The 15,621-nt window shown below is 36.7% G+C and overlaps 1 protein-coding gene across 3 annotated transcripts in view; it reads right to left on the bottom strand.

Annotated features, from left to right (window-relative positions):
- Positions 1-8,371: 8,371 nt before the first annotated feature.
- Positions 8,372-15,621, bottom strand: part of VTA1 (vesicle trafficking 1) — a 72,740-nt gene continuing 65,490 nt past the window's right edge. For 2 of the 3 annotated variants that reach the window (XM_055265790.2, XM_055265800.2), the window contains one exon: positions 8,372-9,737. In XM_055265790.2, coding sequence (XP_055121765.1) covers positions 9,592-9,737 — 146 coding nt within the window. In that variant the 3' untranslated portion in view covers positions 8,372-9,591. Of the gene's footprint in view, positions 9,738-13,543; positions 13,652-15,621 lie in introns of those variants that run through there. The other variant, XR_010116940.1, reaches the window with a different exon arrangement.

Raw genomic sequence — 15,621 nt, 5'->3', positions numbered from 1 at the left:
TGTAAATTAGTTCAACCATTGTGGAAGACAGTATGGTGATTCCTCAAAGACCTAGAAACGGAAATACCATTTGACCTAGGAATCCCATTACTGGGTATATATCCAAAGTAATATAAATCATTCTATTATAAAGATACATGGATGCATATGTTCACTGCAGCACTATTCACAATAGCAAAGACATGGAATCAACTCAAATGCCCATCAATGATAGACTGAATCAAGAAAGTGTAGTACATGTACACCATGGAATACTACGCAGCCATAAAAAGGAACACTATCATGTCCTTTGTAGGGACATGGATGGAGTTGGAAGCCGTTATCCTGAGCAAAGTAATGCAGGAACAGAAAACAAAACACTACATGTTTTCACTTACAAGTGGGAATCAAATGATGAGAACACATGGACATGTAGGGGGCAGGGGACAACACACACTGGGGCCTGCTGATGGTTGAAGGTTGGGGGTAGAGAGATCATCAGGAAGAAAAGCTAATGGATGCTGGGCTTAATACCTAGGTGATGGGGTGATATGGGCAGCAAACCACCATGGCACATTTTTACCTATGTAACAAACCTGAACATCTTGTTCATGTACCCCTGAACTTAAAGTAACAGTTGAAGAAGAAAAAAAGAGGTAGGGGCTTTTGTGAAGTGCTTAAGTCATGAGGGCAGAGCCTTCATGAATGGGATTAGTGCCCTTATAAAAGAGGCCGGTGTGAGCTTGTTTGCCCCTTCTGCCATGTGAGGACACAGCAAGAAGGCACCATCTATAAAGCAGAGAGCCCTCACCAGATACTGAATCTACTGGTGCCTTGATTTTGGACTTCCCAGCCTCCAGAACTGTAAGCAGTACATTTCTATTGTTTATAAATTACCCAGTCTAAAGTATTTTGTTGTAGCCTGAATGGACTAAGACAAGGTAGTAGGCTAAACTTTAAAACTCAAATTAATAAAACATGTAAACAACGAGTAATTTGTTTCAAAAATATATTCATTGATATATTGAATGGATATATAACTAAACAGCCTCTCCTTAGGACTAACATGGCCATTTCGCTGCTATTGACACAAGCTACTTGCCTTCCCACAATCATGTTTTTCCTCTTACCTTAATTACCCATCTCACTTTCCCTATTGAAATTCTACTCATTCTGTAAGGTGCAACTCAAATGCTGTCATCCCAGTGAAATGTAATGACGCAGTTACCACAGTTTGGAAAAAAAAAATTTAAGTTTCAATAGAAATGCATTAGTGTGTCTTCTCTTTGGCATTTTAACTATGCCTTCAATTATGTTTGTGCACATCTGTGTCCCTAAATAGATGTTAAGCTCCTGAGTGGCAGACGCCTCTAATGAAAACTTCATGTCCTCAGTGCTTTGCACTTAACCAAAGTGTGTTGAACTGATATTAATTGAATATCTACTGTGTCTCTGCAGTAGGTCAAAGATCATTCATCAGAAATGGTTCAATCTTTTGCAGTGATTTTGTAGAGACATAACTACCTAGTATGACAGGAACAAAAAAGTCATCTCCAACATTGGCAGATGAGATTAGAAAATAAGTTACTCTCTGATTTACTTTGCTTTTTGTTCCACACAATTAAAACAATATTTTCAGAGGGATTACTGATACATATGTATGTATCTGATATATATCATACATAGACATATATACAAATGTACTGTTTAACAGGATTCTGTATGCTATTCTACCTTCAAAGCTGAGATTTTCCTCATAAATGGTACCAAAAAATAATAAATTCATCTCAGAGTTTTTCTATAGAAACTTGGAATAAATTCTTCTAGCCTGCTTGGGTGGCAGACTTTTGGAAATATTTATAGGAGGATACTTACAAACAGTATCTCAAGATAGTATTGAAAAAAGGATCACCAAGAATATATACTCGTTTGTAAATAACTAAACACCTCTTGTGTTTCCCTTTAACTTCAGGACCAAAAAAGGCAGACATGTTGTTTGCAATCTTCATCAATGTAGAAATAAAATCTCCATTCAGGAGAAAAACATCAGTGAATTATTTTTATACCATTCTATCTCAGGGTCACCCCCAAGAATAGTTCACTGAAGAAAAAAAAACACGGTGTCATTCAGGGTCATAAGGGCCAATTTATTTTGGATCCAGTGTGCTAGTCATATTTTTTATTGGTTCCATCAGTTATTGAGAGGGTGTCAAAATCTATTTTTCTCTTTGCAGTTGTATTAGCTTTTGCTTCACGTATTTTAAACCTCTGTGGGTAGGCACATAAACCTTTAAGATTGTTATATCCTCTTGATTGAGCCACTTCATCATTATGAAATGACTGTGTTTATCCTTGGTGATGCTCTTTGCTCTTAAATCTTCATCAGGTTTGTGCTCATTGACAATCTTTACACTGGCAGAAGAATATTCCCTGCCCAAAGAAACAGCAATTATTTTGCAATTATGGTCTTTCATTTAACCTAGTTCAAATGGATTTATTTGCTGAATTCTTGGCATATTAACAGAAAATGTTCAGGGGATATTTAATCATAGAATAGGATGAATGTCAAGATTTAAGTTTTAAAAACATGTTATAATATGTCTAGTTAAAATGAGGGCGTTTCAAGGGCCACAGACCTAATCCCAAATTTTGTTTGCAGAAGTCTAAGTATTATTCAGAGACTTGAATTTTAGATCTTCAAAACAAGGTAGAAATCTAGTTTTGCCTGCTCGTGGTTTTTATGGGAAAACTAAAGCTCATAGGAGGTTCAGAAGGGCCGATTTTCTGGTAGACAGAACAGATTGCCACAATGAGCGTACCAGAACACCAGCTTCCTGACTCAGAACAGACCCCTCTGCGTGACAGCGTCCTGTGCCTATGGTTTTATCGTCTTCACACCTTTCTTTCAGTTGTTTATCTTTGAACCAGTAGGCAGAAGAAAAGATTAAATATTGAGGAAAAAAAATCAAATGAGTTCTGACTTTCCCAAAATGTTCATATGTCAATGGTGGCTTTAATTTTAAACTTCCACTTGTCTCTTCATCTGGAGAAATAATCTTCCAGTTACAATTTCCTCAGACACCATAAATATTTTCAATTTTCAATGTGGTCTAAACATTTTTTCCCTGTTTTTAAGATACACATTGCTACTTCTTCACTCCATTGAGCTTGAATATATTAATCTCTGCCAGAGTATAGACAGACCAAGAACATATAAGCTGCTAACAAATATCATGTATGTCTGTGACTAGGATGTTATTAGTGTATATTCTAAGAAAGTCCTGAGCATACATGACATCATGCTTCATGGTGTCAAAAGATAAAGAACCATGCATTTGAATTAAGAATCGAGACTTGCTGGGTGGTGTGGACTGGATTTTTTGGGTAAGTAAGATTAACAAGTGATTTCAGAACGTTTTGATGCAATTATTATAATCACACTACAATATAAAAGAACAGAGGTTTCTGAACACAACCTTTATTTGATCATTTTAGTATATATTTTTTGCCCATTCATATATTTATTTCACCAGTTCAGAATACTTACAATGCATCAGGCATCATGTGAATTACCAGGAATTCACAAATGTATAAAATATCAAGGAACTTAGCATCTAATGAGGGAGACACATGTAAATAAATAAAATTTAACTTACGTGATATATAAAGTGAAGTGGTAAATATTAATTTTGCCAAGTTACTGTTGTTTCTGGGGTATTACTGATTTTATGCAGAAAGCATTGTATACAGAAAGTATATAAACATGGCACAATAGAGAGTCCAATGTCCTTGTTCCTTCTCAGGGTACTCTGAATATCCCCTATATCACAATACAAATAACATAGCCGAGGGGTCGAAAAGACAAAACAATTCCATGGGATGAATTAAAGCAGGCAACTGATAGGGTTAAGAGCATATTCGAGCCTCTCCGTGTCCTCACATGGCCTCTTCTCTGTACACGTACAGAATGAGCCACCTCCGGTGGTGGCTCTTCCTCTTCTCGTAAGGACAGCAGACCTATAGGATTAGGGCCTCCTTTATGATCTCATGTAACCTTAATTGCCTCCCTGTAGGACCTATCTCTGAACACAGTCACACTGGAGATCAGTGCTGCAAAATATGAATTTTGAAGGGATACAATTTAGTCATAACACACTCCCCCCCAGCCCCAGCCATAATACATTTACACTCCTGGCCTCCATAGGCCATATGCATAGCAACACCAAATTACTCGAGTTACCTGAATAGCCCACATTTTTTCCTCCATGGTGTTGCTTGTGCTTTTCTCTCTGCCAACTTCTCCTTGCTTCCCTGCCTGCCAAACCTTCATCTCAACCTTATCTGTGAAGCTTTCCCTGACTGTTTAGGAAGAATTATTGTATCTCATATATAATCTCCAGTATGGCATTATCATATTAAATATTTGATGGTAGATGCTCAATAAATATTAATATATTTGAACATGTGAATGACTTAATATTTGACAAGACTTCCCAATATTGCTGAACTCTGAAGCCAGTTCCCCATTAAGTTATATTCATGGAATACTGCTATGCAATTATGTCTTTCCCTCCAAACTTGATATATGAAGTAAGAGACAGGGGTTTTGCCTAAGACTTTCAGGGAGAAATTTAATTGAGAAAGTATCTAATAATAAACATTATCGCTAATTTTATATTTTCAGTCCGTATCTCAATCTTATTTCTTGAAGATGAAGAATTTTTAGTTAGGAAAGACAGTGACGTTATATAAAATAAAAAGGATAAAACAGGTACATCTGGGAAACCCAGACTCCCTAATGATGTGGAACACCTTCTTCAAAATGACCTATAAATCCATTGTAGCATTACTCAAACCCTGCTTAGTATCCCCTTGGATTGCTGCAGTCCATACAATTTCAGGTCACAGATCAGTGTATATTCCAGATATTGAGGGTGCAATCAGATTTTCAAGTTCATACCCTGTGTTCACCGCCTAGCACTGTCAGTTGGAACATATGGCCCAGATAACAGAAAAATTTAGCTGCTAACACCTCACTAATAAAAGGAACTGTTCAATGACCTTGATAATGTGGAACTCATAACATGTCACTGTACTTATAATGTAACAGGTGACTTACTTACATGGATGATACTTCTTATGATCTGAAACAGACAGTCTGAGCTTAGAAATAAATATTAGCTGTTACCTTAGGCAAATTTGTTACTCTGTGGCTCACTTTCCTCATCCTAAAATAGAAATAAAGCCTACCTCTCAAGACCACTGGCAAGATTAAATGAATTAATATATGCAAAATACTTAGAATAGTATCTGCCATTTAGTAAACATGGAAATGTTAGCTATTATGATTATCATTGAAGTATTGCTTACTTAGAATTGGTCCTACTTAGGTATACTCCAATGAACAAGCCTGCAGTCTTAGAATTCCACATAGACTTCAAAGATTACAACCAACCAGGGAAGGATACTTCTCATAGGAAGGATGTCTTCACTTTTCTAAGATGGAGCTTTGTTTATGGGCCAAACTAGAAGATCTGATCCAAATGCTCCAAAATGAGTCAAGTTAAAGAAAAAAAAAATAGAAATGGGTGGAGAGGAAGCAGTGCAGATAACCAAAACCCATCAACTCCATTAGCTATTATTCTTTTAGAGTTGAAAATAGTTGTACAATGCTGCTATTAGGGTGTTTCTTTAGAAAAGACAGTATATAATCTTTCAATGCATACATAGAATTCTCAAATTTCTAGAATTACGAGTCATATATAATTTCTAAAATCATCTGAGGATATTAATTTTCAAGACCCATAACTGGAGTCTTTTTCTTGGTGTAGTCCTGATGTCAGTAAACTTCCTTGGCCATGCTAACCATGGGAACTATTCTTGGCTTGCAGCTCCAGTTCAGCAGTGATTTGGTGAGATATCTGTGGCAATCATTGTCAACAGAACCTTATTTTTTCTTCTCCCTTTGCCGCGTTGACACAACACTGTTATCAGTTTCACTTGGGCTGGTCACAAAAACTTGGAAACATTGTACTTCAATCTAAGTGTGAGAGGAATTCAGCAACTTTCCCTACTGCAGTACATGATTACTCATTCCTTTCAGGCATTCAGGTGAAAAATCTGGAGTCAACCTTTACTCCTTCTCTTATGTTCATACATTCATATCCAGTTTACAGAAATCCTGTGGCTCTACTTAAAAAAAAGCCGCCAGAAACCAATCCCGTTTTATTACCTCCAAGGCTACTCCTGGACTAAAACATCATAATATCTCACCTTGATTATTGTAATACTCTTTTTTTTTTTTTTGGAGAAAGAATCTCACTCTGTTGCCCAGGCTGGAATGCAGTGGCACGATCTTGGCTCACTGCAACCTCCGTCTCCTGGGTTCAAGCGATTCTCCTGCCTCAGCCTCTTGAGTAGCTGAGATTACAGGTACATGCCACCATGCCAGGCTAATATATTATATATTTATTAATATATTTATGATTTATATTTACATATATTTATATATTAATAAATATATACTCCTGACCTCAGATGATCCGCCTGCCTTGGCTCCCAAAGTGCTGGGATTGCAGGTGCGAACCACCGCCCCCCGCCTATTGTTAATACTCTTTTAACTGGTCTCCCAGCTTCCTCCCTTACCTACCACCCTCCTTACGGTCTCTTCTCAACATAGGAGCCAATATGATTATTTCAAAAGTTAAGTCATATCAGGCTACGTTTCTTCTGAAAACCTTTCCATATAGCTCCAGTCAAGTCTCTTACAAAAAAGCTTTACGATCCTAAGCTTTTAGCTCCTTCACCAGCCTTTCTCCTACTTTTACCCTCTGACTTGATCTATCTACCTGTTGGGAATGCTCTTCCTCCATGTATGTATCTGCATACTAGTTACTCTTTTCCTTCTTTGCTCAAATGTTACCTCAGGGAGATCTATCCTGGCTATTCTATTGAAATATGCCTATGTCTGTACACACCTAAGCATCTCCTATCCTGTCCTCAATGTTTCCTCCATAGTATTTATCACTATTTAATACAGAAGTTCCCATAGTGTGGTCCCCAGAACTTTCTAGCAAGTTCGCAGGTGATGCTGATGCCAGTCATCCAGAGACACCTTTGAGAACCAGTTTGAGAAGAATCTCTTCTCTCAGACTTGCAATATTTCTTGATTTGGGTAGAGCTAAACCACTCAAAATTTAGGGACCACCTTAAGTGTCTCTTAAAACTCAGAAGGCTGGGACCCATCCCTAAAGTTTCTGATTGGTGAGGACAGGTGGGGCCCAAAATTTGTATTTCTAATCACACTCGGAAAGCCACTGATTAAATGTAATGTATATTTTATTATCTATTTCCTCCCTTTTAGAATGTAAACTCTATGAGGGAATGACTTTTTTTCCTGCTGTTTCTGCTTGCAAAGAACAATACCAGGCACACAGTAGCCATTCAGTAAATATATATGGAAGGAATAAATGAAAATTGCTAATCCTACTGTTACATCAGAACACATCTCCTAATTTTATTTTAAGATTTTATAGGAAAAAATACAAATACAAAGTTAACAAACATTGTATAGTTCAACCCCTCATGCAAGAAGGCATTTTTAAGCACTGGGCCACATAGACAACTGGGATTTCCTGATATTTGGGAAATAAATTATTAACAATTTACATTAGAGCATTAGTATTGACACTAACATTTATGAAATGCTACCATGCGCTAAGCACTTCAGGTACTGTATCTCTTTTAATTCTCGTAACTATTGAGATGGCTAGTGGTGTCATTTCCATTTTACAGAGAAGGTCTCTGTCACACCCTGCAGCCCACTACCAGTGGACTCCGCAGTTTCTGTATTGTCTCCTTCCCTCTATGTGCTCTCCCAATTGGGAACCAAAAGGTAGGGTATAAAATAGGAGGTGATGGGTTTACTTTTTAGTGTCCAGACACATCAAGGTTTGAATTAAAATTTGCTGAACATCGTATAACACTAAAGGTCATCCTGGCCATCTTTCTATTGTAATAACATTCTAAAGAGCACTGGATTTCTAGATGCAAATGTGGAACCCTACAAATGTTCATACCTCTTGTAAAAGATAGGAAAATGTTTTTTAGGAGGCATGTTTTTTGGGGATTTTTTTGTGAGAATTTAGAACAGCTTAGTCAGTCTGAATATTTATTCTACCAAACCCTGTACAATAGCATTACATTTATGCAGAAAATAATGGATATAAATATTATGAGTTGGTGATTTGTTTTTTCCCAAAAGGCCATTAGACTAGGTGTCTTAACTTGTTCTTAGAGGGCCAAACAGTAAATGTTTTTAGACTCGTAAGCCATACAACTCTGCAGTTGTGGAAAGCAACCACAGACAAAACATAAATGAATGAGTATAGGCTTGTTTCAAAGAAACTTTATTTACATAACAGGTGGCCAATCCATGGGCCAAAGCTTGCTGACTCTTGTGTTTAAAGATTCCCATCTTAGTAGCATGAATAAAATGGACCAGATAAATTTCAGGTAACTTTGTCAAATTTATCTTTAAAAAACAAAACAAAAACTGTTTCTTCCTATAGAAACACCCATATTCCTATAAATAAAAATGACTTTTAAAAAAGACAATTCTAGCAGGCAAATAAAAACAGACATTTGTCTTTGTAATAAGTTGAATTAGCTAAACGAATCCTTGTATTTATTTTTCACACAGCACAAATGCAGGTGGTACACAGTAAGTTCATAATTTCCCACAAAACTTATAAACTTAACAAATGGGAATCTAAACATAATATTCTGAATCATCCATAGCTATCCACTGTGTGGAATCCACTCTACAGCAGCAGAGGAGTACCTTAATTTAAAGCACCAAGTTTCCAGGCATTACTACAAATATCTTTTCATTCTCTAATACATGCAGTCAAACTGCCTATGAAGCAAATACCAATTCATCTTATGCTTTAATAGATAAGGTAAAGCAGTTGGGAAATCAACATTATTCTTAAGTCTGAAAGTGATTCTACCTCTTTACCTTATTATATTTTCTCCCATGAAATTTTAAACTTTTAATGGAGTTATATTTAACATGAGAATAAATTAAAATTTGAACTTAATGTCTTTTCAGATTCATCCAGCAGTTTAGAATGTTCATATTTGTTTTATGTCTTGAGGGAAACAAAAACGTAATGTCTAATTTAGAATATTCTGGCAATCTTTATTAAAAGTTACATTTATAATTTTATAGCAAAGTAATATCATCTGTTTGTCCAAACGTTACAGATTTTAAAAAATTCCCCTAATGTATGTAAATACAAAGCTTATTCCCAGTACACATTTTATAGAGGTGTGTTTTCATTTTTTGAAGCAGGGTTCAATGGACATTTTTAGGGTCTTGCTAACATCAGCCCTATATACTCAGAGATGACTGAATCTAGTAAATGGACAATGAAAACTGGTTGAGGCTGCTGATGAATGCTTCAATAAAAATCTGATACACACAGATTTCACTGTCATATTCAACGAAACCAAGTCTTCCTTAAAACTGTGATCCTGATAGACTGAAGATAGAGTAATGGACTGTTAGTTCCTCATGCCAAAAATACATGGGTCTGTCATACAAAGGCTTCATTCTCTGCCTGTCGTCAGTAACTTCAGAGCCTTTTGTAGATTCTGGACAGCAGTGCTTACATCTTCATACTGCAAAGCACTGCCGGCATATTTGCAGTACTTCTGAGCTCTAGCAAAGTCCTCTGGGGTTAGACGAATATCCCCTAGAAGAAAAAGAACAATTGGGATATTTATAAGAATATAAAAAGTGTTCTGTAAGGTTGGGCAAATGCTTATGCTTAAGATTAAAAAACATATTTAAGGCTATGTAAAAACAGTAGTTTTAGTCAATCTCATATGAACTTTGATACATTTTCTTCATTCTTTTCAATTGTCTTTTTATTACTAACATAAACCACAGACACGCCAATACGTAATAACTTAGATGAATTAAGATTTTCCTTCAAGAAGCATTAAGGATAAACAAGGATAGTAGCTTTGGTGTCTATGCTAGAATCACTTAGCCTCTCTCTTCATGGAACAATACAACACAGACTAAACCAATTCAACCCTCATTTGAGCTGGAATGTAAGTATCACCTTCAATAAAGAAAAGTGAATAACAAACTTTATGTAAAGAAAACCAGGTTGCTTAGCTTTTTTTTTTTTTTTTTTTTTGAGACAGAGTCTCGCTGTCGCCCAGGCTGGAGTGCAATGGCGCGATCTCGGCTCACTGCAGGCTCCGCACCCCCGGGGTTCACGCCATTCTCCTGCCTCAGCCTCCCAAGTAGCTGGGACTACAGGCGCCCGCCACCTCGCACGGCTAATTTTTTTTGTATTTTTAGTAGAGACGGGGTTTCACTGTGTTAGCCAGGATGGTCTCGATCTCTTGACCTCATGATCCGCCCGCCTCGGCCTCCCAAAGTGCTGAGATTACAGGCGTGAGCCACCGCGCCCGGCCAGCTTGTTTTAAGCATGAAAATATTTTACATGTTTGTGCCATCCATGTAAAAATTTCTTAAGGTTTCTTAAATTTTATATCACTGAAATATACAATTAAACATGTAAACAACCATTACATATTATTTCTCTAAAATTTATTCTTAGCAAGTTTTCTAGTTATACATATGATTAATTAATGTAGGGCCCAACTAAACAATTTCAGTTAAAAAAAAAACATTAAAAACATTTCATTTAATCTAAGATACGAATTTCCTTGAATATATATTTCTAAAGACAAAATTAAAAATGGATATTGTATCTTGTCTTTTGAAATAACCACCATTTTCTTTGGAAATTTTTATGAGAATTCTCAGGAGTACTAATCAGAAGGCTGGGAAGCATAGACTATAACAAGCAGACAACATATTTCAATTCTGTTTGAAATAAGTACAAGGCTGTACTTATAAATAGAATGACTTCGTTTAGTTGCTTTTAATTTTGCCATATGTAGATATTTTATGCTGCGTGTGTGTATACACAAACACACACGCAGCATAAAATTAAAAATTTGACATTACCTAGGCAAAGATTTCAAAGTAGGCAGCAACTCCAGGCAAGCGGATACAATATCCTGATCCAAATTATTATTTTCTAAAATTTTCAAAAAGAGTACTGAAACAATTTATGCTACTGTTTCCAGCACAGTGCCAGGCACCTGTAGGTGCTCAGTAACTTCACTGCATGAATATGAAAAAGCTGTATTTTAAATTATTTCCCACATTTTAAAACTAAGTTCATATAGAATTAAACATTAATTAAATGGCAGATTTTAAAATACACATATACTTACTAGTATAGGGTGCTAGAGTAAGTCTTCAAATATTTGTTGAACTAGTAGTATTTAAGATTACATAAAATTTGGCCTTTACTGTTGTGAATCAGGGATTACCGATTCCAATTTTAACAGAAGTTACTGACTTGGCATTTGTTGCCCATTAAACCTAAATATCAACTATCCTGCAGTTTTGTTGACAATTTAGTCAGGTATGCTCCAGTTCATATTTCTGATCTTGAAAAACACCTACCGGATCCTTTAATGGTTTTTCAAAATATATTTACACTACATACACTGTCTAGGTGAGGAAACATCTTTGAAAATTGAGTTTACCTTAACGCTACTTTTTGTGCTGTAAGTCTCTCCTATCTCAGGGCACTCTTTTAAATATACAGGGCATCCATCCAGAATTTACCGGACGTGCTGAAAGAAGGCTGTAATGGTCAGATTAATCTTTATTTTTACAGCATTAGCTTTAGCACTGTTTGGCTGACATATCGCTTATTAGTAAGGTAAAATGTGTATAATGACAAGAACTCTGTTACTATTTTTGTTTTCTAAACTTATCTACTAAGGATTAAATTATTTTAAAACACAAATTTTTTTTTGTGAAATAATTTCAATATTTAGAAAATGTGAATGAAATGGGTGCAGGAAATCAACATGGCACATGGATACATATGTAACAAACCTGCACATTGTGCACCTGTACCCTAAAACCTAAAGTATAATAATAAATAAATAAATAAATAAATAAATAAATAAATAAATAAAATGCAAAAAAAAAAAAAAAAAAAAAGGCAGCAAAACAGCATCCTGGATTCTTGTCTCCATGTCAACCCTCTCAGGATCCAGTATAATCACAGGAATAGAGAAAAGCAAGTGGACTGAACCACATGAACCTAGGTTCTAGAGCTGCCCTTACTGTCCAATATGGAAGCCATAAGCTACCCCAACTGAGGTGTAACTGTAGAATACACACTGTATTTCAAAGACTTAGTACCAAAAAAAAATTCTCATTAATTTTGTTATACACATTATATAATAAAATCATTTTTTTACATAAAAAAAGTGAATGAAAATATATTAACAGAAAAATATTAGATATAAAATATATAAAGCTTACAGATATGCATAACCAATTATGTAACTCATATATAAACTACAAGAACTAAGTAACAACCAATGTATAGATTTAGATCCAAAATGTAATTTATAGACATACAGATATTTATTTTCAACAATGAAAAATATAAGCTAAAAAATCATGTTACTTGCTATTTTGTAACACATAGGCTCTCCTTTATTTTAAAAATACAGTAGTCTACAATTCATTAATAAAATATGAATTAAATTCTTAAACTGAGTAAAAATAAAATGTCACCTAATTATGAGTCTTTAAAATTAGTATTTAAAAACTCAACAGAGAAAACGAAAAACATATAAGGGTAAACACATTTCAGAAAGAGAACAAGTGTTAAATTTCAGTTTATCTGACTTCATACTCAAAAAAGGTCAATATAAGCTTAATGCACCAAAATAAAAGCTGTTTTTTTCTATCATTAAAATTTACTAGAGGCCATAATCAGAACCAGAGAGTGTGCAAGTGGACCTAAAAGATGCTTCAAAGATTAGAGAGATTGTCTAATATATCTCTCTTCTGAAATCTTAGCTTATAAGTTCCAGACGAGCTGCAGACAAGACCATCTATATATAAGAGGGCTTCATCTCCTCTTCAGAGGTCAGGACAAGATCAGGCAGAAGAGAGCTAGAACTATCAGTTAAATCCTCTACTACAGTGGCAAAGACAGCCTGGGTCAGCACTGGATCAAAGATAACATCACTTGGTGTAAAGAAAAATCACTGCGTGCTCTGTTGACATAAGCATCCATTTCCAAGGTTGATATATCTAATGTCATAAGAGAGGATAGAACACTTACTTGTAAATATTTCCAAAATGAGTCTTTAGCGGCTCTTTCCAATTTAACTAGATAGTTCTAGAAATTCTTATGTCAAGCGCTTTGGATAATCTCATTCTGGTATACTCTATTATCCTTTGACTTGGATGGAACACACAGGACACAGACTGAACCTTCATACATACAGGCATTGCTAAGACATGTCACTTAACAATTCCAACAATAGTAGTAATGAATACAGGCAGAATTTCATTATGTCAAGTGCTGTGCTAAATACTATTTAGATATTATATCACTTAATGCTCAAAAAACTTTTTTTTTTTTTTTTTTGAGATGGAGTCTCACTCTGTCGCCCAGGCTGGAGTGCAGTGGCGTGATCTTGGCTCACTGCAAGCTTCACCTCCTGGGTTCATGCCATTCTCCTGCCTCAGCCTCCCAAGTAGCTGGGACTACAGGCGCCCACCACCATGCCTGGCTAATTTTTTTGTAATTTTTCAGTAGAGACAGGGTTTCACCGTGTTAGCCAAGATGGTCTCAATCTCCTAACCTCATCATCCACCCACCTCGGCCTCCCAAAGTGCTGGGATTACAGGCGTGAGCCACCGTGCCTAGCCAATGCTCAAAAAACTTTATCAGGTAAGTTGTCATTCACACTCTAATGCTATTCAGAGATGTAAAAGTAAAAAAGTAAACACTGTGGTTCAAATACCTACCTATCCAATTCCACTCTCCAGAGTCAGCCACAAATTCATTACAATATATTTAATATACATTAATATCACACATATATGCATTAAAAGGTGATTAAATACTAAGCAGTAAGGAGAAATATGTAGCAGAAAAGGGATATAAGAAGTACTAGAAGCAGTAGTAATGGTAGTGACAGTGGTTACAAATGCACTACTTTTAAAAAAGACTTTATTTTTTAGGCAGTTTTAAGTTCACAGCAAAGTTGAGACGAAGGTACAGAGATTTCCCTTATCTCCCTTTCCCCACCATGCATAGTTTCCTCCATTATTAAACTCCCCAACTTGAGTGGTACATTTGTCACAATTGATGAACTTGCATTGATCCATCAGTATTACCCAGAGTCTATGTTAGGGTTTACTCTTGATGTTGTGCATTCCATGAGTTTGGACAAATTTGTAATGACATATATCTATTGTTATAGTGTGATATGGTTTGGATTTGTGTCCCCACCCAAATCTCCTGTCGAATAGGAGGAGAGGCCTGGTAGGAGGTGAGTGGATCATGGGGATGGATGTCCCCCTTGCTGTTCTTGTGATAGTGAGTTCTCATGAGATCTAATGGTTTAAAAGTGTGTGGCACGTCCCCCTTCCCTCTCCTATTGCCGTATGAAGAAGGTGCCTGCTTCCCCTTCACCTTCCATGTGACTTGATGAATGATTTTAACCAAAATGCTGATAATGATACAGACAATGAAGTCCAGCCTGAGGTGGTTTCAGATGGAGATGAGGAACTTATTGGGAACTGGAGTAAGGTCACTTTTGCTATGCTTTAGAAAGAGGCTGGAGGCATTTTGCCCCTGCCCTAGAGATCTGTGGAACTTTGAAATTGAGAGAGATGATTTAGGGTATCCAGCAAAAGAAATTTCTAAGTAGCAAAGCATTCAAGAGGTGACCTGGCTGTTTCTAAAAGTGTACGCTCATATGCATGAACAAAGAGATTATCTGAAACTGGAACTTATATTTAAAAAACAGAGCATAAAAGTTTGGAAAATTTGCAGCCTGATCATGTGGTACAAAAGAAAAACCTGCTTTCTGGGGCAAAATTCAAGTCTGTCACCCAAATGTGCATAAGTAAAGAGGAGTCGAATGTTAACAGCCAAGACAGTGGGGGAAAATGTCTCTAGGACATTTCACAGACCACCACAGCAGACCCTGCCATCACAGGCTTGGAGACCTAGAAGGAAAAAATGGTTTCATGAGCCAGATACAGGGCCAGGTGCTCTGTGCAGCCTTGGGACATGGCACCCCAGCTGCTCCAGCTCCAGCCATAGATAAAAGGGGCCAAGGTGTGGCTTGGGCCATGGCTTTAGAGGGTACAAGCCCCAAGGCTTGGTGGCATCCACATGGTGTTGGGCCTATGGGTGCGCAGAAGGCAAGAAGTGAGGTTTGGGAATCTCTGCCTAGATTTCAAAGAATGTATGGAAATGCCTGGATGTCTAGGCAGAAGTGTGCTGCACTGGTGGAGCCCTCATGGAATACCGCTACAAGGGCAGTGCAGAGAAGATATGGGGGGTTGGAGCCCCCATGCAGCATCCCCACTGGGGCACTGCCTAGTGGAGCTGTGAGAAGAGGGCCACCGTCCTCTAGACCCAGAACAGTAGACCTACTGACAGCTTACATCATGCACCTGAAAAAACCACAGGCGCTCAACACCAGCCTGTGAAA

Source organism: Symphalangus syndactylus, chromosome 2, assembly GCF_028878055.3.
Source record: "Symphalangus syndactylus isolate Jambi chromosome 2, NHGRI_mSymSyn1-v2.1_pri, whole genome shotgun sequence".
Classification (NCBI taxonomy): domain Eukaryota; kingdom Metazoa; phylum Chordata; class Mammalia; order Primates; family Hylobatidae; genus Symphalangus; species Symphalangus syndactylus.
This window is presented reverse-complemented; position numbering and strand designations above follow the sequence as displayed.